At 35.7% G+C, this 26,689-nt stretch overlaps 1 protein-coding gene across 1 annotated transcript in view; it reads left to right on the top strand.

The window, feature by feature from the left end:
* Snap25 (Synaptosomal-associated protein 25kDa) overlaps window positions 1-26,689 on the top strand; it is a 178,111-nt gene that overhangs the window by 47,485 nt on the left and 103,937 nt on the right. The window contains exons 2-3 of the mRNA XM_017610655.1: window positions 4,224-4,341; window positions 4,413-4,541. Coding sequence (XP_017466144.1) covers window positions 4,250-4,341; window positions 4,413-4,541 — 221 coding nt within the window. The 5' untranslated portion in view covers window positions 4,224-4,249. The remainder of the gene's footprint in view (window positions 1-4,223; window positions 4,342-4,412; window positions 4,542-26,689) is intronic.

Raw genomic sequence — 26,689 nt, 5'->3', positions numbered from 1 at the left:
AAAAAGAATACTCCTGGATTGCTCGCTTAGGAGACATCGATTTTTGCTCCTAAGCGAGTAATAACGGAGTACAAAACCAACAAATCTCGCTTATACCTCCGAAATCATGTATCCCGGAGGATACTTTTATTGCTCACTTGGGAGATCTCCCATTATACTCCTAAGCGAGTAATACAGGAGTGCAAAACCGACTAATCTCGCTTATTGCTCCCAAATCATGCCTCAGGGAGCATTCTTTAATTGCTAGCTTAGGAGATGTCCCTATTGACTCCTAAACGAGTAATAAGGGAGTAAAAAGTCCACAAATCTCTCTTATTGATCCGAAATCAGGTCAAGGGGAGTTCTCTTTTATTCCTCACTTAGGGAGATCTCCATTCAAGTTATAGTGGGCTATTCAACTTTCCGTGTAGCCTACTACCGTTGACTTTTAATTAAAACTTGCACAATATTAAACAAAACTTAATAGGCTACAAAAATGCATACCCACAAAGTTTCCAAAAATTCTTAATAAAATTTAAAATTCGTGAAAATAAATATGTGTGTATTTATGTATGTACGTGGAAGTAAGTTATGCAATGAAATAAAAATCAAATAATTTAAATGTCTATTGTTTTAATTTCAGGAAATAACTAGATATACGATTGAAGAAGAAAATAATTTTAGTATCCCAAAAAACGTATTTTAATGAGTCCGATGCTGAGTAGTATCGATACTTTTTCCCTGATAATTTTAGAGTATCGATACCATGAGCTCGATGCCAGAATGAGTACTCAGAATCGATACCAAAGTCTGAAATTTCGAACCCTAAATAAAACTCAAGAAACAACGATTATTTTCCGAGCAAAAAATAAACTAAAAAAATAACGATTATTTTCCGAGCAAAATATAAAACTCAAAAAATAACCATTATATTCCGAGCAAAAAATAAAGCTTAAAACGTAACCATTATTTTCCGAGCAAAAATAAAACTCAAAACATAACGATTATTTTCGAGCAAAAAATAAAACTCAAAAAATAATCATTATGTTATGAGCAAAAAATAAAACTCAGTTAATAACGATTAAATACTGATTTTTATAATAAAATTTATAACCATTACGGTCCCTGGTATATTGATATTTTCATTGCTATTGGCAAATAAAAGCTTATTTACACTATACTTTATATTACTTTGTACTATTTCAGAGTTAACTACATTATGATTAGCCATCCACATTTCATCAGCATTAATATACCCTATATACCAATAAAAAAAAATTTATCCATTTAGGCTTTTTTATCTTCCATTTCGTCGCTACTATGGTAGCACTTTTATCATTCTTTCGCACTAGCACCTTTGAATCTTTTATCCAAACATACTTATAGCCTTTTGTTCATGTTTGTTCTACCGACTGTTTTGCTGTTTGTTTAAGTTTGTTTTGTATTCGGGTTTACAGTCACGTAAATTAGAAAAATGCCTTTTTTATTTTTATGCCGACGTTTCGACCTTTTTATTTTGGTCTTCTTCGGGGCCTAATGACAATAAGGCAAAGAAATAAACATAACTTGTTAGGTCCGCAATCAAACAAAAGTTTAAATAAATAATAGAATGTAAGTCTCAAAGTATCTCACTTAAAAATCGCTGCGTTCTTCTTCGTCAGGTTGACGATACTTTGAGACTTACATTCTATTATTTATTTAAACTTTTGTTTGATTGCGGACCTAACAAGTTATGTTTATTTCTTTGCCTTATTGTCATTAGGCCCCGAAGAAGACCAAAATAAAAAGGTCGAAACGTCGGCATAAAAATAAAAAAGGCATTTTTCTAATTTACTTGACTGTAAACCCGAATACAAAACAAACTTAAACTTATAGCCTTTTGCTTCTTGTTTGACCTTCTTAACAATGCAAGGACCCTAAGTTGTGGGTGCCCAAACAATCAGCATTAAGGCTTTGAGAAGGATGAGGGAATTTAAAATGTTAAAAAGTAACAGTTTGTTTCAATTTCTTGTATTTAAATAAGCTTTTATATGGTGAGAAGACCTAGCCGTACTTTAGAACAATACTTGAGATGAGAGTTTTAGTTATAGCTTTAGTTTAACATTTTTAAAACTTTGCCCATTATTTCAGTTTTGAACAAAATTTCTCTTAGATAGTTTATATAAAAAAATTCTCATATTCGTCGGATGAATTCGGCGTTTATTTTGAATTTCTCGCAAACAAATTTGAATACATTGCTTTCTTTATACACTAACGTTGCTATATGTCCCGTATTTGCCGGGACGTCCCGTATTTTCATTAAATATGAAATGTTCCGGGACAAGATTTTTCCCGAATTTTCGACAATATCATTATTCGTTTCAACCAGTACATTTCTATTCAACACGGTCATGCTTTAACGCGACTATTGTGAGTAAGTCATTAGCAAGCATTATTGCATGCCACTCTGTAAGAGAAATATATTTAGCTAAAAATTACCGTTGATTTTTTTTGTGAAGGGTGCTGCGAATTTTCTTCCATAAAACGCATGAACCAAACTGAGTTTTATATGGAAGAAGATGCGCAATACTCTCAACAAAAAATTCGAAAAAATCAATGGAAATTTTTAGCGACTTGAAATTGGCACTTTCTTATAACGGGTGTTTTTTTAGACATGTGGTTATCAAGAAGAAATAAAACGCATATAGGTTAATGTTATGGCCAAGAATTTAGCTTTTTTATAAAGATAAGGGTTTGTCATTATGTTTTAAAAATGATTTCGGGCAAGTGACCGCCGGCTGGTTCGACCACTTGTTGCAGCGATTGGGGCCGTATGTCAGCAATAACGCGCCGAATATTCTCTTCCAAGGCGTCAATCGTCTTGGGCTTATCTGTGTAGACAAGTGACTTCACATAACCCCACAAAAAATAGTGCAGCAGTGTTAAATCGCACGATCTTGGAGGCCACGCCACAGTCCCACGACGAGAGGTAATGCGCTCACCAAAAGTTTCCTTCAATAAATTGATTGTTTCTTTGGCTGTATGGTATGTAGCGCCGTCTTGTTGGAACCAAAGGTCGTCCACATCAACATTATCCAATTCAAACACGAAAAAGTCATTAGTCATGGCTCTATAGCGTTCCTCATTGGCTGTAACATTATGGCCGGCTTCATTTTTGTAGAAATATGGACCAATGATTCCCTCTGCCTATAGAGCACACCAAACAGTAACTTTTTGAGGATGTATCGGCGTCTCACCAATGGCTTGTAGATTATCATTACTCCAAATGCGCCAATTTTGTTTATTAACACATTCAACCAAAAGTGAGCTTCATCGCTGAACAAAATTTTCTTGTGAAAATCGGGATCCCCGGCCATCTCGTTTTGGGCCCATTCACCGAACGTGCGATGCGCTTGATGGTCGTTCGGCTAGAATTCTTGCACGAGTTGGATTTTGTAAGCCCGCTAACCAAGATCCTTCCGCAAAATCTTCCATAAAGTGGATGGGCACAGCTGCAATTTTTGCGCGCATCCACTAGAGTAAACGTGGTGCGAAACCGACCCATGATTGCTCGAATTACCGGCTCTGCTGGGCGATGTATGTCGACCGAATATTGGACGCACCGTGCGATGCGTCGCGCGAACCGAACCATTATTGCGGTAATAAATTTGCACGATTGGCAAACGTTGTTCCGGAGTAAGTCTGTTCATTATGAAATGGCAAACCAAACTCATTATAAATCAAGTAACAGCTGTCAAAAATACCAACTCCGAAAAAAGTATTACCACCTTGAAAACCACACTTCTAAAAAAAACACCCTTTACTAAAATGAGCTATAAAACTGGACTCAAAATCTTTCAAGGAAATCTAATTTAAAAAAAACGAAATTTTTATGTACATTTTTTTGAACTTAATTAGTTTTTGTGAACTTTGTGCAAGCTTTGAAACTTTTATTTATGTGGCTATATCGCCGATATAAAAGTGTTGTCATGAAATAAACGAAATTTATCATAAGTTTATAACTATAATGTTCGTTGAAATGGATCACCTTTGTTAATATATGTGTTATAGTTGGGCTTTTAAAGAAATTCCTTATATCTCATTTGTCAAATTATGCGCTTGTCCCGTATGATTGGAAAAAAAATTGGCAACACTAATATGTACATACATACATATATACCATTTGTATTATTTTATCCGGTTTGATGATGTTAAGCTGCTGCTTGTGGTTATGTAATCTAAGCAGAACCAATGTTATTTTTCAGAGCAATTGGACAGAATTGAAGAGGGAATGGATCAAATTAATGCTGACATGAGGGAAGCTGAAAAAAATTTGAGTGGAATGGAAAAATGCTGCGGAATTTGTGTTCTCCCTTGCAATAAGTACACATTTTGTATTATTCTTATATTATTTTCATGGTATCTAATTTCCACTTTTTAATGCCAAAACTCAGGAGCCAATCATTTAAAGAGGATGATGGAACTTGGAAGGGTAATGACGATGGAAAGGTTGTAAATAACCAGCCACAGAGGGTGATGGATGATAGAAATGGAATGATGGCACAGGCAGGATATATAGGAAGGTAAGTAGTTGAAGACAGAGACCTACGGTAATAATCAACTGTAAAATATTGCTTCGAAAATTCACATTACAGGCTTGTGCGCACGGGGGTTTTGGGGGATCAACCTTGGTATAACTATTGTCGTTAACAAATATTTTCTATGGAAAAGCTATTGACTCTGTTCGAAATATTTTACTCTGGCATATCAGATGTGCACTTATCCCCTTAAGAACGCTTTTTCCAGATATTTTACCGCGATCACTCGGCCAAGGCATGCCCCTTAGCTCTTCTGATTGAATTTTAAGCGCCGCTTTGAAATAACATTTCATATTGACGAAACGTGCCAAACGTGTGCATTAGACCACACCAGAAAGAAGTTCTACGCCCCTTAGTCAAAAGTATTTTTGCAAGGCAATTTCGCAAAAAAAAATTAATTTTTTCTCGAACGTAGGGGCCCCCTTTTTATACCCGAGCGCACTTGTGCACAAGGGTATATTAACTTTGTTCACATAACGGTTGTTTGTAATAGCCAAAATGAATCGAGATAGATATAGACAAATGTATACATAAACGCTCATGAATAGAGAAGTCGATTAAGCCATGTCTGTCTGTCCGTCTGTCCGTGTACACGATAACTCGAGCAAAAATTGAGATATCTCAACGAAATTTGGTAAGTACGTTTCCATTTATCCAAGGTAGGTTGGTATTGAAAATGGGCGAAATCGGACTGTAACCACGCCCACTTCCCATATAACGGTAATTTTCAGAAATACGAAAACAGCGATATTTTAGTTACTACCCAGCAAACATTGAGGTTAGTTATCGATTTGAGAATGATTAGAGAACTAGACACATTCTGCAATCTCAAACGTTAGAGAGCGACTCGAAAAACTATCGAGAATCATCGCGATCTCAACAAAAATGGGACATAGTTCTCGACTCGAGAAAATATTAATTCTCTAATCGAATTCTAATGTTGATCTCTAATGGGATTCGAATGTGAATTTAAAACGCTTTGTTTGTACAATTTGTATTAAATATATTTGCAATAATATATTAACGAATAACTTGAACTTAAACAGGATTTATGAATCATTCATTTTAAATATTTGCTTATTTACATTTATTTGAATTTGCGTTGTTTCTCTCATCGTTCTCGAATCGAATTCAAATGTAGTTCTCTAACTTCGTCATCGACTCGAGAACGATTAAGGAACTACCCAGGTTATCAAATGTATAAACCCAAATTTCTCTAACGTTAGAGTGTGTTTGCTGAGTACTGAAGACTATTCACTAAAAATTGATACTTACAATAATTTTTAGACGAAATTGAAAAATTTAAAATTTTTTTGGAAAATGGGTGTAGCCACGCTCACTTATGGTTACATGAGTATATCTTAGTAACCGCTGCACCAATTTCTTCCAAACTTGGCACAGGTCTTGGCCTTGATACAGCATAATAAAATTTTTAAAATCGCCACCACCACGCCCACATCCCATATAACGGTAATTTAAACATATACAAAATCTTCGATAAATCAGTAAATCTTAAAGCTAATTTATTTAAAATTGATGCTTGCAACAATTCTTTTACGATAAAATTTTAGAAAATGGGTGTGGCACCTCCCACTTATGATCACTAATATGTATCTCGGTATCCGTTCTACCAATTTGTACCAAACTGGGTATGGTTATTGTGCTTGCCACGTAAAAGCAAAACGTTGAAAATTATTGAAATCGGACTAAAATTACGGCCGCTTTTCATTTAACGGTAAATTTCAGAAATGCTTGAAACTTCAATATTTCTAAATTTTAGGACGTTAATTTACTCAAAATTTATACACCCCGGCTTACCACGTAGCAGTAGCTTTCGGAAAGGTGAAAAACATATATTTAATACTTGCGCCGGGTATTTAATGTTCGGCTATCCCCGAACTTAGACTTACTTACTTGTTACATTTGTCGTTATATCTTCGGCATTTACATACAGTAGTTGCACCATTAGGGCGATATGTGCTAAATGTGCCTAAAAGATTGGCAAGTTTGTTTGGACTAGCTAAGAGTGGCTAGAGTCGAGATATTTTTCTAAAATTGGTTTTTTTGGTCAAATAAGGCTGAAATTTAGCATTTCTTTGGCACAACCATAGTATCCTGCACTGAGAAAAGGGTTACGTATACTAAATAAAATATACTAAATAAATTATTTGGTTATAGTTACCAAATATTGTGTTGAGAGAAATATATTCAGCTGACTCTTTTCTTACTAGTTATCTATATTAGTATACATGTATATGTATATACCTATATGTTTATCGGCTTCGTTACATAAAGACTATTTATTTTATTGGATTTATAAGTTAAGCGTAGTACTTAGTAGATTTTCTTGGTTGAAACTTTTGAGGCAATGCGCAGTTAGTGTTGACTATTGGAATTGCACCAGCAAGAAACATTGGTCTTTGTTAATTCAATTAAGCATTTTCGCCATTATTTACAGGACCGACATTTTGTGGTTTTAACAGATTGTAACTCTTTAAAAGCGTCACGAACGAAAATTTATTTGACTCCGCGAGTCCACCGCTGGTGGGCGTACTGACAATCCTTTGATTTTGACATTCATTATTGAGAGGGAATGCGTATGGCCCATGTATACTTCTTTTCACGTAATTTATTGCCCATAAAAGAGCAAGCTAAAATTAAAACTGTTGAAAAGCATGTTGATACGATGCTGGCATCTTGCTGAACAACAGAGAGATACAGAAATTGCTTTTTTAGTTTCTAAACTACGCAATAACGAACTTGCTGAAGATTTAGCAAAAACAGGGACGATTTTTCGTAAAATACAAAGAAATGCCAAAACTCGATGTTTACCGGTAGTACCAAGGTCTTTTAGATGGTCCGACTGCGACTACAGCACCGATGAATCGGTAGCTACCTGATAAACACCGTCAATTACCGACCGACTACTTGCAGTGTATTTCATCGATTACTTTTACAAGGCAATGTCCTAGGCGGTAGTCACCATCGGCTCTCTTTGCACTACCGGGAGTTACTAAAGTAGTCACTTGTATGATTTATGGGCGCCCTCTGTCGTAGTTTTTCGCTATTCTGCTTAAGACCCCTCCAGTACTGCAGGGACTGGTTCGACTCTGCACTACAATGTGCACTACTACAGGTTAATAGAGTAGATACTTACCTAGGAGTTGGTGCAGTAGCGGTTCAAAAGTAGCGATTGACTCCAGCAATACTGGAGGGAAATCATGTGCATGAATCCATAATGAATTTGGTTTGGGAGAAAACTTTGCACAAAGTTTATGATTATTATTGGTTTGAAAATATGTCTAAATACGTTGGCAAATTTGTAGATAAATGTATTACATGTAAATTAAAACACAATTCGAGCTTCATCCCGTTCCTACGGTCAATGTTCCATGGCATACTATTCACCAGGGGCGAACGCAGGTAGGGGTTTTGGTGGTTCAAACCGCTCCCGAAATGCCTGCGGAAAATTTTAAGAATTTCGTTTTCATTTTGTTAATTACGTAAACAAAAACACTACTGTTTTTATTTCCGCAAAAGTTTGTATGAATTTTCAACTATTCGCAAAAATCTGCAAATAAAGAATAAACCGAGGTGAATGAGTACAAGCTTGGAAGCATAACCGGACTAAATATTGATGTTGATAGATAACTCACACGCCATGGCATTTTAACGATATACGTTTTCTGCCCCACGCCCGCACTCACGGGCACCCTGTCTGAAGTATGTTGACTTATACTTGCAACAATGCACTTCAACATAGGCTGGAATTACTTTAAGACCATAAGAATTGGCACGCAAACTTGAATTCATTTTCTATATACTTTAGATACAATTCTGTCCAAATTTCAAGTCATATGAAGTACGTTGAGTAATCGGTTTAAATTGACATCTTTAATAGATAAAAACGCATAATCAAGACCGCTGTTCAGCATCCAGCCCTCCTGATATCAATTTGTATCGTCGTTTAAAGTTCAAAACCGCGTATCAACAAAATGCAAAACCGCGTAACAAGATAATACAAAACCGCGTATGTGAGGTTGCATTAAGTATTTTCTAGGGAGTAAAAACACTCATATTTCAAAATGGTTCCCTTTTTTATAAACCAATCGCATTTCTGGCTAGTATATTTCAGGACGAATGAATAAGGATTGAGCCAAGAGCTTGTGTGAGCAAATCCAATTTTTGGCAACAAATGTCAGTTACGCGGTTTTGCAGAATGACGACACGCGGTTTTGTACTTTAAACGACGATATGCATACTAGCTTTTACCCGCGGGTTTCACCCCACGTCTTAATACAAATATAAAAAATACTTTATTTAACGATGTTATATTTCATTTCTTCTCTAATTTTAATAAAGCCGTGATAGCATAATATCGTAAAATAAATGTATAGCTGGAGTGCTATGGAATGAAAAGCAATAATAAGTTTATATTAAAATAGTTTTAATAAATTATATAATAGTTGAATTACCAACGTTGTATTGTAATAACTAAATTTTAACTATCTAATTTCTTACGAATAATAACTCCAATATTATTCCGCTGCATGTTTTTAGTACTTCAATGCATCTATTAACATAGATTCATTTTCCAATGCAATTATCATACATTTTATTTTCGATAAAGAGTTGGGTTTTATTTATCTTTTTTATTGTCATTGCAAAAGCTAAGCGAACCGGAAACTGAAGTTTTTCAAATTCGAAAGGCATATCGGAAGGAATTAAAGGGGTCATGTGACTGTGATTCCGAAGTTATGGCTGATAAAAGCTTCCACGCCCATGTTATGTGCTACGCCCCCTTTTACAAACTCATTAATATATATCTTACTATAAGCACCTACCATAGATATGTTTGTATACCAAATTTCAAGTTCATGTGACTTATGATTCCGAAGTTAAAGCTGAAACAAAATTCCACTCCCAAGGGATGTACCACGCCCCCTTTTATAAACTCATTTATATACACCTTACTATAAGCGCCTCCCATAGACATGTATCCGTACCAAATTTAAAGTTCTTTTGACTTATGGAAGTTTTAGCTGAAAAAAATCCCACGCCCAAGGGATGTGCCACGCCTTCGTACCAAATTGCAAATTCTTTCGACTTATGGTTCCGAAGTTTTAGCTGATTAAACATTTGCAGGTCTATTGGAGGTGCTACACCCCCTTGCGAAATTTACGACATATTTGCAAATAAGACCATCTCTATAACCTTCCCGGGGTAAAAACAAATAAGTCTGCCAAGTTTCGTGAGATTCCGTGTCGTGGTTCAAAAATTATAAGGTAATAAACAAACAGACATTCACATTTATATATATAGAAGATAGATAACAAGCTAAGCTCACAAAAAATTTCAATCCATCTGGGGAATGATGGGTTTTTTGGGCATGAGCTCTCCGTCTAGATGCTCTGGTAACACCACTTTGTATGAATTCGCCTTGGAACAAACATAATCCCTAAAAGTACTACACATATACTATTTTTATGCACATTTTGGTTTGCGTTTTAAGGTTTTCGAAGCTTTCGAAAGGGTAGAAGTAATTGGACTCAAATAGCATCTCTTAACACTTTACATGTTTAGTATCATTTAGAGTTTCAACGTGAACGCAGTATTACTGATCCATATTTTGAGTTAAAATTAATTTACATATCTATTTGGGAGAAAAAGTGTATTTTCAATATCGCTGACCCACTAGAACAAAAAGTGCTACGTTCCGAATGCATTCTGTAAAAATAACGAACTATTTTAAACTGAAAACTTCTGCCCCTCCGGCTGCCGAATTTTCACAAATTACAGTGACAGCCGAAAATTCATCTGACGAGTGTCAAGTACGGAAAAAATGAATACGCTCCGGCGCTGGGTAACTTGGTGCACCTGATTCCAGAGTAAGAGTTCATTTCCACCACGCCTTAACTGCAGTTAATGCCTATGGGAAAAGGAAATTAAAACAGCTCTTGACGAAAGTGGGATATAAGTTACCGGAGTCCCACAGTTCATAGTATGTAATGATGAGATAGAGAAAATCTTATTGGAATTTTACTAGCATGTATGAATACTAACGTTTAGGCGTAGTTTGGCTAAGGCCTAAAAATGTTCGCTTCCCTAAGTTTAAAAAAATCAACACCCTCATTGTTTTCATTATGCCGTAAATTTCACAACCCTCTGCGTCACGAAAATCAAGTTTTAAGTTCTCTGCGACCGAATTTATATATCCACGTCTTTCCAGGTTCCGCTTTTTGATGTGTCAAATTTTGGTCACCGTAAACTAAGCGATAACGAGAATTATGAGCTCCTTGAAAATCCGTGGGCACCGGATGCTGCTTTTAAATTTCCGCCTTCGACTAAACATAATTTGACATTTCAATTATCATGTATTAAAATGTGTCAAAGGTAATTTTCTACATTCAAATTCAAATGGCATGCTAATATTTAAATTAATATTAGCAATATTCATTTAAACCGATAGCTTTATCAAGCAGATATTCTTATAAATTTAAGAGCTCTGTTACATGAACGCCCCATACTATCTTTTTGTATACACTTGCGACAGAGTTACATTGGCTTCAGTTTATCAAGATTATTCACTGATATCGGTGTAGAAATTTATCTGAAATTTTAAACGAGTTTCCAAGGCGAATTTATATAAGGTGGTGTTACTAGCTCAGCTGATTTTATGTATGTGTTTCGCCGCACGACTTTTGATATCAAATTGAAAAATTTTGTTTGAATTTCTACACACACTCTTACAGATTTTGACAGTTGATGCCGCCAAAGCAAAAACAAAATCCATGTAAATTTTTGTTTTTGTACTCCTGCTATCACCTTATTTTAATTCGCCTTGCGAGTTTCCATACAAATTTTGACAGTTGATTTCCAAAGTTTACATAATTATAATTTTATACGGTTTATAAGGGTTGATGAATACCCTTATTATGTTTCTTTACAGGCATTTTTTCAATGTACCTACGGAGCATAGTCCAACACCACTCTTAGACGCTCCTGATGTTGCAATCAATCACTATACCACAAGGTATACCGATTGGCCAACACTTCCTGTGACACTTACTTCCAGTGAATGCTCCTTCTTAAGCTTGAATCATATTTACGAAGTAAAGCTGGGGAACAAAGATTAGATGGTTTAGCTTTACTTAGCATCCACAGAAATACAGAAGTTACCAATAAAGAAATACTGATCACAATATTTTCTTTTAAGTCGAAGCAGTAGAGAAATTATATTTCACATTTTTTCGTGCATAGATATGTAATAACTCGAATTTATTGAAAACAAGTAAGAGCAGCGCTGTCTTCGGCTATACCGAAGGCTTCATACCTTTCATGAACATCTGCAAATTTTACTTTGACAGATTACTGCTTTTGAATACATCTGCATACATCGATAGAGTAGTTACATACTTATATAAAAAATCGCTTCTAAACAATCAGAGGTATGGAAGATATACTTTATATGGCACCAATCTACATAAGTGATTTTCACTGGTATGTGATCGGTATGTAAACCGGTAACACAATTTATTGGGTTTAGTTTCCTACATCAAGGAGATATATCGCAAAAACTGGTATCTGAACAATCAGTGCTATAGGTGATAAAGCATACAGATACAGCATAGATTTTGACGATTTTCTCTGTAGACGTATTATCTATTATCTATTATCTTCATCTATATTAATAAAAATGTTGTGTTCGTATGTCACGGTCGTCAAAACTCGAGAACGGCTGAACCGATTTGAATAATTTACTTTTTGTAGTGATCGGTATAATACCAGAACCAATGATATCGTAAAAAATTGGAGAGTTGCCACCTATTTGAAAATTTTTAAAATCAACTATATTGATAAAAGAAATAAGTTATTACAATATGGGTATCAAATTAAAGAGGTTTAACAAATATAACTGCTGGAAATCTTTTTGACGCGGGTTGCCACCTATTTGAAAATTTTAACTCAGTAAAATTGATAAAATAAATGAAATATTGCCATGTGGGTGTCAAACTAAAGAGTTTTAAGAAGGCTTACATCCAAAAATATGTTTGAAGAGGGTTGCCACCTGATTGAAAATTTAACTAAAGTACATCGATAAAATAAATGAAATATTACAATATGGGTATCAAATTAAAGAGGTTTAAGAAAGATAACTGCTGGAAGTATTTTTGACGAGAGCTGCCATCTATTTGAAAATTTTAGCTCAGTCAAATTGATCAAATAAATGAAATATTGCCATGTGGGTGTCAAACTAAAGAGTTTTAAGAAGGCTTACATCCGAAAATATGTTTGAAGAGGGTTGCCACCTGATTGAAAATTTAACTAAAGTACATCGATAAAATAAATGAAATATTGTAATATGGGTATCAAATTAAAGAGGTTTAAGAAAGATAACTGCTGCAAATATTTTTGAGAAGGGCTGCCACAAATTTTGAATATTTAACTCAGTTAAATTGTTAAAGTAATTGAAATATTGCTACGTGGGTATCAAACTAAAGAATTTTAAGAAGGCTTACAGTCGAAAATATTTTAAACGAGGGTTGCCACCTGTTAAAAAACTTAGCGCAATTTAATTGTTAAACTAAATTATATATTACAATATAGATATTAAATTTAAGAGCTTTAATAAAGGTAACTGCTGGAAATGTTTTTGAGGAGGGTTGCCGCCTATTTTAAAATTTTTAACTCAGTTAAATTGATAAAGTAACTGAAATAATGCAATGTGGATACCAAACTAAAGACTTTTAAGAAGGCTTACAGCCGAAAATATGTTTTGAAGAGGGTTGCCACCTGATTGAAAATTTAACTAGAGTACATCGATAAAATAAATGAAATATTGCAATATGGGTATCAAATTAAAGGAGTTTAAGAAAGATAACTGCTGGAAATATTTTTGACGAGGGTTGCCACCTTTTGATATTTTAACTCAATATAAATGATAACATAAACAGCTTATTACAATAATCGTATCAAATTAAAGAGGTTAAAAAATAGACTGTAGGAAATATTTTTGAGGAGGGTTGCCACCTATTTGAAAATTTTGGCTCAGTGAAATTGATAAAATAATTGAAAAATTGCAATGTGGGTAATAAACTTTAGATTTTTAAGAAGGCTTGCAGTCCAAAATATGTAGGAAGAGCGTTGCCCCCCTTTTGAAAATTTAACTCAATTTAATTAACAAAATAAATGACTTATTACAATAAAGGTATCAAATTAAAGAGGTTTAAAAAACATGACTGTTGGAAATATTTTTTAAGAGGGTTGCCACCTATTTGAAAATTTGAGCTCAGTTAAATTGATTAAATAAATAAAATATTGCAATATGGGTATCAAACTAAGGAATTTTAAGAAGACTGACAGTCGAAAATATGTTTCAAGAGGTTTGCCACCTGTTTGAAAATATAAGTTAATTTGATAAAATAAATGAAATGTTACAGTATGGGTACCACACGAAAGGTATTTGAGGAATCTTGATTTGAAAATACTCTCAATAGAATTATGCAGTAAAAGTAAACTGAAAATATTTGAATTAAATGAAATATTACATAACTGGTTCGAAACGGAAAACGTTTGGGAAAGCTTTACTAGAGACATTTTTTCTTAATGTTTTTACTTATCCAAATCCGGACAGTTTAAATGAAGAGAGAGCTTACAACATCTAATCAAATGAAGTGATCATATTATCAACGAAGAGTTGGTTTAAAAATTACGCACAGAAAAAAATTAATAAAGAACTACTGATACAAATGAAAAAATTATAAAAAGCGTAACGAAGACATAAAAATATCCCATGAAATGAAATAAGGAAAACTTAAAATTGTTACTACTATTCCCTTACATTAACAGTTAAATTTTAATCATGAACAATTTCGTTCGGTCGCCATAGCCTACTAAGTATATTGCGGGTAAAGAAATTTTGAATAACATCAGATAATATTATTATGATTATGATGTCTATTACTATTGTGAAGTCCTGTTATATGCCCAAACAAACATTTCCAAATTAAAGCGAATTCAGAAGGGCATTTACGATCGCATGATGCAAGTGTTAAGATAATAAGAATTGCAGAACTGAACAACTCAGGAACAATTTTTTACAAGGGCGTGTAATTTCTGGCGTATGCCAATGACAGCGATATCATCGGTAACAAAAACCTCGAAGTCTGTCCTGCCTTTTCTAAGTTGGATAAAGAAGCAAAGCGATTGGGTTTAGTGATCAACGAAGTCAAGACGAAGTATCTCCTGTCATCAAACAAAGAGTCAGAGCATTCCCGCCTTGACACCCACATCACTGTTGCCAGTTGTAATATCGAGGAAGTAGAGAATATCGTTTACTTGGGAACCAGCACTAACACCGATAATAATGTCAGCATGGGAATACAATGGAGAATCACTGTAGCGAACAAGTGCAACTTTGGACTGAATAGGCAATTCGGGAGTAAATTTCTTTCTCGACGTACAAAAACCACACTCTATATGTCACTCATCATGCCCGAGCTGATAAATGGCACAGAAGCTTAGACAATGACAACATTCGATGAGACGGCCCTTGGAGTATTGGAGAGAAAGATTTTGCGGAAGATTTACAGGCCTCTGAGCCTTGGCGACGGGAGTACCGCAGACGATGGAACGATGGGTTGTATGAGCTTTACAACGAAATGGACATAGTGTAGCGAATGAAAATACGGCGGCTCCGCTGGCTTGGCCACGTCGTTCAAATGGGAAGCGGCGTTCCAGTTCTGAAAGTATTAAACTCGCAATCCTCTGTTGGTGAAAGAGGAAGAGGGAGAGACCAAATGGAGAAGGACTTGGCTTCACCTGGAATTTCCCATTGTCGTCAGTTGGCACAGAGAGAAACGACTCGCGTTCTTTGTCGATCTCGGCCAAAATGGCTTAGGCGTTTACAACGCCAAATAAGAAGAAGAATATGCAAATGATAATTGACGGAGTTGGAGGACCTTCTTCTTGATGCGCCTGAAGAAACTAGGAAAACAATCCTTATCAGATTGATTATGGCAATGGTTCGTGCAAACAATTACATAACCTTAGCTATAGCTTCGCCTGGAATTGCTACCAGGGAGAAACATTGCTAATTCAGCTCTTAAGCAGCCATTGAACATATAAATCATCGAAAGTCCTACTTGCAATATTTCCAGAATATCCGGTATGGAAAAAGTAGTACAAAAATTTAAACTAACACAATGGTACATAAAAACTTGCTTGAGGTTCTTGGTCGATTGTCGTGGGATTTGCATGGAAACGTTCAACCATTCGGGAATGTATTGATATTGCTCTCAAGAGATTTTACGCAAACATTGTCTGTAATTTCTTGATTAACATTAGATAAATGCTTGCCTGAAACAGTCAACATTGCGACAAGACGAACATGCCATACATACACTGCAGCCGAAGTATTCTCGCGACAATTACTGGACATTGGGAACGGAAAGCATCCAGCCAACGAGAGTAAGACGAATTTTATTGCCTGATAATTTTTGTAACTTAGGAACATCGAAAGGAGAACTGATCGAAAAAATGTTTCTTAATTAAGAAAATTAATTACAGGCTCATTGAACGAGCTATTCTTGCCGCGAAGAATAAGGATGTCTATCAACTAAATAAGAGCGGTATTGACAACAGTCGCTGTTGAGCTGGTCTGCTCTTTTACCAGGCCACTTGCTCACTTTGGTGAATACCACTAATTATATTCAATCCAGCATTCAAAGTGAGGAAACAACTGTTTAGCCGAGAGAGAGCGGGAGACCAGGTTTAGAGTTCTGGTTGAGTTAGAGTAGTTGAGGAGGTAGGGATTATCTTTGCGAGTGTTTATGTATCGAGCTGAATGAGCCCATATGGTTTATAGGTGCACATCAAGTCAGCCACGCACTTCATATGCCTGATATGCGAGAGAGAAAGAGAGATATGCGGCCAGGCTGATGAAGCGGTAGCGCAAGATGTGACCCTTTCACCGTGTATTTATTGTGGGACTCCATTGGAGGAGTCATACTCTAGCTGCCGTAGGCCGCTGTGCAATGAGCTGGGTTTTATCCAGGGATGTATTCGTGCAGAGCCCCAGTGTGGTTTGTAAGCAGTAGCTTAATATCATGCCAAAAATTACTCCGGGAGTGGAGTGTGGATGATGTTTAAAGCACCGTGTGATAGCCAAGCTGGGTTAGCGTTGACCATAGCTGAAAATGCCAGCGACTTGTCACTTTACTAAGTTCAGCTAAGAGATATTTGAGAATTGCATAAAAAAAGCATTCCCAATTAAGAACGAGCGAATTACTTTTAAACACAAGTACGTTTGTGTGTTAGTTGCACTTAGTTTATGCGGGAAATGCAATATAAATGCGTCCGTGTGTTCGCTGTTCTTTGTTAATGCGGGAAATGCATAAGTCGCTTAAGCAATAATAGTTAAGAAATTGATGAAGAACGTAGTGTAAGTAAAGATTTTTACGTGGCCTTTCAAAGGTGAAGAATTACCATGATTCCGACCGATACACCATTTCGATTATCGGCAAACCAGATATCCTTGATATCAATGCAGAGAATGCAAACACGACAAATATTGTGTGCACACAAGTACTTATTACAAAATCAACGTATGATTTGTTTCGTTAATAATTTATCATCCATGTAACTGAAATATGCCACAGCAAAGCGTGGCAGGGTATAGCTAGTTATTTATAAAATATCTTACGACATTTATCGGTTTTAACTATTCAAATAAAGGAGTTTTACAGTAAAATCCCATATCTGCACAATCAGATGTATGGAAGATATATGTTGTAGTCACCCGATCCTTGTTATTTTCACCGTAGGTATTCTGTTAATAATGAGTGAAAATGGTGCGAAATTTCATGTTCCTAGCTGCATAAATGGAGGAGTTATGATAAAAGACCTCATATCTGAACAATCAGTCGTATGGGGGCTGCAGGTTATAGTGACCAGATCTTTGTTATTTTCACTGTAATTCTTCTGTCGATAATGAGTGAAAACAGCGCGAAATTTCATGGTCCTAGCTACATAAATGGAAGAATTATAACGAAAAATCTCATATCTGAACAATCAGGTTACCCGATCTTTTTAATTTTCACTGTAAGTTTTCTGTTGATAATTATTGAAAACAGTGCGGTGTTCCCAGCTATATAAATGGAGGAGTTATAACGAAAAATGTTATATTTGAACAACCAGTTGTATGGGAGCTATAGGTTATAGTGACCCGATCTTTGTAANTATAATACCATTTCATGCTCATGAAAGGTATAAAAATGTAGACATTTTGGACCACCGAAACGCATTTTTGGTGCAACTGATTAAATGAAAAAAAATATATTTTCAACCCCCTCTATTCACATAGACATAACAGACAAATTAGGCGACAAAAACGATTTGAAAGAGTATGTAATAGTACAAGTTGACGCGTTTACAACATCTTACTATTACAGTATATTTTGCTTTGCTGCCTCTATGCTTAAGTGCATCAGTGATCGGACTTCTTCCACTTTGTGGTAGATCTGCCACTTTTTTGAGCATCTACCACTCAAGGTCAGAAATCCACCACATATTCGGGTTTTTTGCGTAGTTTTAATTTTGCTCGACATAATTTTCTTAATTTTAAGAGCAAAAAGGGTCCAACACTAAAGACTATATGGTAACAAGAATAATATAATACAAGATTTCGCATTCCCGGCGACGATGAAATTTCTCAAGTAAAAGTAAACCAAGCCGAATGGAAAAATAAAATAAACTGCAAAATAGTTAATTTTCTCAGTAATAAATTTTTCGACAGAAAACGTGGTTTTATTGTTAAGTTACAAAATACATGATTTATAAAAAGAATTAATAGCGAAAATGTTAAAAACCGGAAAGTGTTAGCAAATTTAAGTTAATCTAAAGTTTATGAGGCGTTGTTTACTGCTTACGGCAAATCCCAATTAGCTAATTCTGGAACGTGCCACATTTGTTCGCTACTTCGCTATGTGATAAAAAGCAAAGCTGGCAGCATTCCGCAAGGTTGCAGATATTTCTTAAAATATGTTCGAAAAATATCTTGATATGGAAGGAACTGCTTTACACTGTCAAGGAAAAAAAAATCCAAAATTCAACACAATTTTTAGCAACTTCAATCTTGCTCTTTATTATACTAAAATGAAATTTGTTTAGAGTATAATTAAAAAGTTTGCAATTTAAGTGAAACCTTGCAGAATTTTTTAAATTTTTGTTCAAATTTTGATCCAAACCCAGAGACCTACCACATTTTTTGTTGGTTTTTGCCGGCTCGGAGTCAAATTTTTTATGGAATTTTAATTAAAAACAAAGGTTTTTTAATTTTTCTCCAATATATTTCGGTTACACCGCGGTAACCGTCTTCAGGGCAACTATTGACAACAAAAATACGTAAATACACATAAACATAATATAAAATATTTTCGTAACAATATCAAGTAATCCTTTTTAATGCCGGCTTTGAGGTCAGGGTGTTGATGGAATTAAAACACATGAAAATACATTCCTTCCCAATATATTTCAATCTCCTCCGCAGATCGTCTTCAGGGGCTACAACAATTACACAAGTTTTTTTATTAACATACAAGAAAAAGCTAACACATCAAAAACATACATAAATACGTACATACATTAATTAAATTTTAGCTCCACGACGTCCGTCTCGTTTGTCGTGCAGTTTAGAACTGATATTACAAGTGTCAAGCAGGTGTCTGTATATGTGGGCGCAGTTTTCTGTGTCTGTTTTGTAGTTTAGTCTCTTGTTTGGTGGTGTGTTAATTATGTGGAGCATTTCTAATGTGAAACGTTTATTATAGTGTTGTTCTTGCTGTAATATGCTCACAGCTTCAAAATCGGGATTGTGTCCGCTCTCTGCACAGTGGGCCGCTAGTGCAGTTTTTTGTGTGTTACTGGATGCTCTACATTTTATGTCCGATCGGTGTCCTGATATTCTTGTTCTAAGTTTGTTCTTTGTTGTTCCTACATACTCTTTTTCACATTTGTTATTTTCATCACCAGCACATGGAATCCTGTATATAATATTGTTTCTGTCCATAGTTATCACTTTGCTTTTCATATTGCTAAAAAACATACCAGTTGTATAGGCGGGTTTGTATGCTATTCTAATGTTTTCCTTGTCATATATGTCTGAAGCTTTTAATCTGTCCGAGAAACCTGGTATGTATACTACCGATTTGTACGATACTGCTGTTTTTTCGCTACTTTTCGTATTTTTACTTGATTTGTGTGTTTTTATCATCCTATGTATCAGTCCAGTTGGGAAATCGTTGCTTTTTAGTATGTTTATTATCCGTTTTTTGTTTTCCGGGTGAAACACTACGTCACTTGTGTCTAATACCCTATCGATAAAGTTTTTTTGCCGTATTTATTGTCATATTCTTTGGGTGTTTCGATTTATAATTTATTATGCGTCCTGAAGATGTGGGCTTCTGATAGCAGTCAAGTTTTATTTTGTTGTCCATTTTGCACTCCAAAGAGTCCAGAAAAGGTAACTTGTTATCTGCTTCTAACTCCATCGTAAATTTGATGTCCTTGTAATATGAGTTTAATGTATCCATTGTTTTTTCCAGTTCGTCCATCTATGTATTTACTAAGTAATCTCGTGTTTGTCACTTTGGTCAAAATTTCTTCCATAATAATGTCGGCTACTATCGGTGATGCTGNGATTTGTGATATGAGTTTAATGTATCCATTGTTTTTTCCAGTTCGTCCTCCTTAACTATGGCAAACACATCATCTACGTATTTACTAAGTAATCTCGTGTTTGTCACTTTGGTCAAAATTTCTTCCATAATAATGTCGGCTACTATCGGTGATGCTGGAGATCCCATCGGAAGTCCTTTTAATTGTGTATAAATTGTTTCTTCATACTTAAAATATCTGTTTTCTGAGATACAAAAGGTCAGTATTTCCATAAAAAGTTTTTTTGGTATATCCGTGTGTTTCTTAATGTCATTCCACTTTGTCTGTATAGTCTGTATAGCCAAATCCGTTGGTATACTTGGAAATAGTGACGCCACATCCAACGAAACAAGACGTTCATCATCACATATATAGGAGCCATTAACATTGTCTTTAAATTCTATTGCACTCTTTACATTAAATTTGGATTCTGTTGTCAGGTTTTTTAAAACATTAGTCAATATCCAAAAGCACATTTCCCCTGTTCAAATGTATAGCAGATGGAGAAGAATTAGTACAGAGCGTAAAAAACAAAGAGAACCAGGAATCTGCGAGAACAAAATTATCACTACTTATAAAAGACACTTTAACAAGGCGTAGAGGGAATACAACGGATCTGGATATAAATGATACAGTGGAGCGGACACGAAAATTTCTTAGCAATAACAAAGACATAATTAATTTGAATGCAGACAAACGTAATTTAACGGTTGCAATGGAGAAAAAAGACTATCAGTCGAGAATGGACAATTTATTGGAGGATTTAAAAACTTATAGAATCTTACGTCAGGACCCGACGCTACGTTTACAAAATAAAAACAATCAATTGGTAGACAAATTGTATAAATTAGGTCTTATAAATAAGAAGGAAAAATACAAAATGACCACACACACAGCTCTCCCGCCTCGCATCTATGGTTTGCCAAAAGTCCATAAAGACAACATGCCCTTAAGGCCTATTTCTTCAATGATAAATTCCCCGTCCTACAATTTAAGTAAATACTTGACTAATGTTTTAAAAAACCTGACAACAGAATCCAAATTTAATGTAAAGAGTGCAATAGAATTTAAAGACAAGGTTAATGACTCCTATATATGTGATGATGAACGTCTTGTTTCGTTTGATGTGGTGTCACTATTTCCAAGTATACCAACGGATTTGGCTATACAGACTATACAGACAAAGTGGAATGACATTAAGAAACACACGGATATAACAAAAAAAAATTTTATGAAAATACTGACCTTTTGTATCTCAGAAAACAGATATTTTAAGTATGAAGAAACAATTTGTACACAATTAAAAGGACTTCCGATGGGATCTCCAGCATCGCCGATAGTAGCCGACATTATTATGGAAGAAATTTTGACCAAAGTGACAAACACGAGATTACTTAGTAAATACGTAGATGATGTGTTTGGCATAGTAAAGGAGGACGAACTGGGAAAAGCAATGGATACATTGAACTCATATCACAAGGACATCAAATTTACGATGGAGTTAGAAGCAGATAACAAATTACCTTTTCTGGATTCTTTGGTGTGCAAAATGGACAACAAAATAAAACTTGACTGGTATCAGAAGCCCACATCTTCAGGACGCATAATAAATTATAAATCGAAACACCCAAAGAATATGATAATAAATACGGCAAAAAACTTTATCGATAGAGTATTAGACACAACTGACGTAGTGTTTCACGCGGAAAACAAAAAACGGATAATAAACATACTAAAAAGCAACGATTTCCCAACTGGACTGATACATAGGATGATAAAAAACACACAAATCAAGTAAAAATACGAAAAGTAGTGAAAAAACAGCAGTATCGTACAAATCGGTAGTATACATACCAGGTTTCTCGGATAGATTAAAAGCTTCAGACATATATGACAAGGAAAACATTAGAATAGCATACAAACCCGCCTATACAACTGGTATGTTTTTTAGCAATATGAAAAGCAAAGTGATAACTATGGACAGAAACAATATTATATACAGGATTCCATGTGCTGGTGATGAAAATAACAAATGTGAAAAAGAGTATTAAGGAACAACAAAGAACAAACTTAGAACAAGAATATCAGGACACCGATCGGACATAAAATGTAGAGCATCCAGTAACACACAAAAAACTGTACTAGCGGCCCACTGTGCAGAGAGCGGACTCAATCCCGATTTTGAAGCTGTGAGCATATTACAGCAAGAACAACACTATAATAAACGTTTCACATTAGAAATGCTCCACATAATTAACACACCACCAAACAAGAGACTACAAAACAGACACAGAAAACTGCGCCCACATATACAGACACCTGCTTGACACTTGTAATATCAGTTCTAAACTGCACGACAAACGAGACGGACGTCGTGGNTAATTCTAAACTGCACTAAATACATACATTGATACACGTCTGCTCCGTGTGACGTGGAGTTTCGTACTGTTTTCTTGTTTGATACAACAACAAAATGGCAAATATATTAGATGACCTAACCACGTACAGAATTCAAAGGCAGGATCCCACATCTAAATTACAAAACAAAAATAACAGTTTAGTAGATAAACTTTTTAAAATGGGAATTATTGCAAAGGCCGAAAAGAATAAACTCACCTCAAACACCTGGCAACCCTGGTGTGTGAAGTACATAAAGTTTCTCGTTCCACTTTGCTGTTTAAATATATAAGCTTTAAGTGAATAATAAATCACGATTGTACGTGTTGTCTTCTATATAAGTGTTAAACATCATTGTCCATTGTTCGTCTCCTGTTCCGGCAGCTCTAAGCATCGAAATTTAAAAGTAAGTCAGGTGCTCCACAAAATTGTTTTGTTCATGTTGAATGCAAAAGAGGCGAAGTACCTAGTCAACAACAACTCCTATACGTCTCCCGCTATTCGCCACAAGCTTTTCTCCGAGTTGTCTGGTTTGTGTCATCAATAGCTACAATAGCGCCACCTGTGGTAAACTTTGTGCAAATCACAACTTCGTGTCGTAAACTGTGCTGCCACCTCGTTATTTTCTATAATCCCACTAAAATGGCTGGAGGTGCCGGAAAACGACGTGGTGATACTACTTCCAACGATGGAGAACCTAGAAAAACTCTGCTAATCAGTGGCTCATCACCAAATATTATACGAAGTATGGATCTGCGCTTTGAAAAGTTCAACGAACTGCTTGCAAAGCAAATCCTTGAGTCCGAAAACAGAATTATGGAGGTTTTCTGTCGCAAATTTGAAGAAAAGTTAGAATCTTTTACGCGTGAGCTAACCAAATTAAATGATAGAGTTACCCGTTTGGAATCTACCTGCGATCGAATTAGAATCCTTGAGGCAGAGGTAGCAACTTTAAAACAAAANAGCTCATCACCAAATATTATACGAAGTATGGATCTACGCTTTGAAAAGTTCAACGAACTGCTTGCAAAGCAAATCCTTGAGTCTGAAAACCGAATTATGGAGGTTTTCTGTCGCAAATTTGAAGAAAAGTTAGAATCTTTTACGCGTGAGCTAACCAAATTAAATGATAGAGTTACCCGTTTGGAATCTACCTGCGATCGAATTAGAATCCTTGAGGCAGAGGTAGCAACTTTAAAACAAAATCTCTCCAAGCATGATAGCCTTATGGCTGCCTGTGATGCTAGAGTACTAGGGATCCCACTTGAAGAAGGTGAAAACTTGCAGAGTATATTTCACCATCTATGTTTTTCCCTGAATTTTCAACCACCTCCATTAAGGGGTATTTTCCGAGCACGGAAACCTAGGGATACTCCGGTTGACCCTGCGATTATAATCAAGTTTCAAGCACCTGTGGATAGAAACAATTTTCTAAAATCTGTGGCGAATTATAAACGATTTAATAGCAGTGGACTACGGCTTACTCATGCAGGCATACAATCCGATGCCCCTGTCTTCATTAACGAGTCGCTAACAAAGCATAATTACCAGATTTTCAAGTCAGCCCTTAATCTCAAAAAACGGAAAAAAGTTGCATCTGTGTTCACTAGAGGAGGCTTAGTTCACATTAGGCAACAGAAAGGCAACAGTCCGCTCGCAATATACATCCTGGATATACTCAATGAACTGGAGCACATTAGTCCACCAGGTATCCACTCCTTTCGCGACGGGAATATACACCAAAACAGCGATGATCCACAAGATGTATGATTGCTACTACTGCTATCATTGTTCTTTTTATCTCTTCTTTTACTGCGTTTCTTACTCTATTTCCACATATTTCTGGTTAAATTTACTATTAGTTTGGTTAAATTCCAACTGCAGTGCATTTAAAACATTGTATATTGACTTTGGACTATAAGCAGGCGAGTTCCAAAGGCTGTCTTTACACCATGTTGCGCATTTTAAGCAAACAAGCGGTTGGATTGAAGATAATTCACCTCAATGCGCAAAGCTTGTACAAAAAGCTTGATGAGTTTAAATATATTTTTGAGGATTCCGATATTGATATTCTTTGTGTCTCCGAAACGTGGTTCACACCATTTCACAGTAATGATTTGTTAAAAGTGAAAGGATACCAACTGTGCAGAGCTGATAGAAGTGGTCATGGTGGCGGTGTCGCAATATATGTTAAAAATTGTTTGTCTTGTAGATTATGTTGTGCTTCTGGTTGTAGTGACTCTGTGGAATATTTGTTCATTGATATCTTTTCAGGTGAAAACAAGCTCCTGGTCGGCTGTGTGTACAGACCCAATCGTCATATTAACTTCTCCAATTTCACCGAATTTCTTCAACCATTACTCGACAACTACAACAACGCTGTGGTAGCGGGTGATTTCAACAGCAACCTTATTGTCGATTACAGCTTAAAACTTAGCATGGAGTCTCTAGGTCTTTTTCCTACTAACACCTACTTACCAACACATTTTACTAACACCAACAGCACTTTGCTTGACATATTTTTTGTGAATGACCTTAGTAAATCCCTACATTGTAGCCAACTGTCTGCACCTAACTTTTCGAAACACGACCTGATTTTCTTGATTTTTGATTTTCAAACAACCAGAATACCAACATGTTTCACATACCGTGACTTCAAGAATATCAACTATACCTCTCTCACTATTGCGGTGGAGTCAGTGGAATGGAATCTGATTCGAACGCTGGTAAATATTGACGACCAAACTAAGTTCCTTCAAGAACACATAAATAGGCTCTTTGATGACTTCGTTCCACTCCGACGCAAAATAGCAAAGTGCACCAGCAGCCCTTGGTTCAATTCTAAATTAAAAGACCTTATTTCTATTCGTAATCAAACCTACGCGAGATGGAAGCGGTACAGAACCCCTGAAGCCTTAAGCCGCTTCAAAACAGCTCGGCTCATTGTCAACAAAGCAATAAGGTCTGCGAAAGCTACGTATTATAAGGAAAAGTTCAGCTCAGCCATGAATTCCAATCAAACGTGGAATACAATTAAAGAAATTGGGCTGGGAAAATTAAAGGAAAGTTTATCTCTTCACTCCGACCTAAATTTAGACGAATTAAATAGTAAATTTGTTAGTCCACCCAGTCCTTTAGCTATTACATGTCTTGACAACTACAGTGCACGTGTAAATGATAGTATTAGTCCATTTGAGTTTGTTTGTGTGGATGACTGTGATGCTGTGCAAGCCATACTATCCATTAAATCTAAAGCCGTGGGATTTGACGGAGTTCATGCAAGTTTTATGAAAATAATACTACCTAAAATCCTACCCTACGTGACTTACCTAATCAACTCAATTTTGACCACCAGCGTCTTCCCTAAGTGTTGGAAAGTTTCTAAGATAATCCCTGTTCATAAGAAAAATAACGAGTATCGACCAATAGCTATTCTTCCATTTCTATCAAAAGTGGTTGAGCGTCTTTTACATCAACAAATTATTTCCTATGTGCAATACAACAGTCTTTTAACAGACCACCAATCGGGCTTTAGATCTAAAAGGAGCTGTACAACAGCACTATTACACGTAATCGAAAGTATTCGATCGCAACTTGATGATAATAATATTGTTTTCCTAACCCTCTTAAATCATTCCAAAGCCTTTGACACAGTGGACCACATGATATTATGTCAAAAGCTGATGAACTTATTTAACTTCTCTGGTCCAGCATGCTCACTGATCAGATCATATCTCAGCGGCAGAACTCAGGCGGTGAGTATTGGTAGCAAGAATTCTGATTTCCTATCTGTAGCCAGAGGGGTCCCCCAGGGTTCAATCCTGGGTCCTTTGTTATTTGTTTTGTACGTCAATGATTTGCCTAATATAATATTGTAATGTCCACATATATGCTGACGACGTCCAATTATACGTTTGCTGTCCTCCTGATCGTATTAGTAGTTGTATCAAAGATTTGAACCATGACCTAACCAAATTAGGGGAATGGGCTTCTATGAATGGATTATGTCTTAACCCTATCAA

Source organism: Rhagoletis zephyria, unplaced genomic scaffold, assembly GCF_001687245.7.
Source record: "Rhagoletis zephyria isolate East Lansing unplaced genomic scaffold, Rhagoletis_zephyria_1.1 Rzeph_scaffold_00328, whole genome shotgun sequence".
In the NCBI taxonomy this organism is placed as follows: domain Eukaryota; kingdom Metazoa; phylum Arthropoda; class Insecta; order Diptera; family Tephritidae; genus Rhagoletis; species Rhagoletis zephyria.
This window is presented reverse-complemented; position numbering and strand designations above follow the sequence as displayed.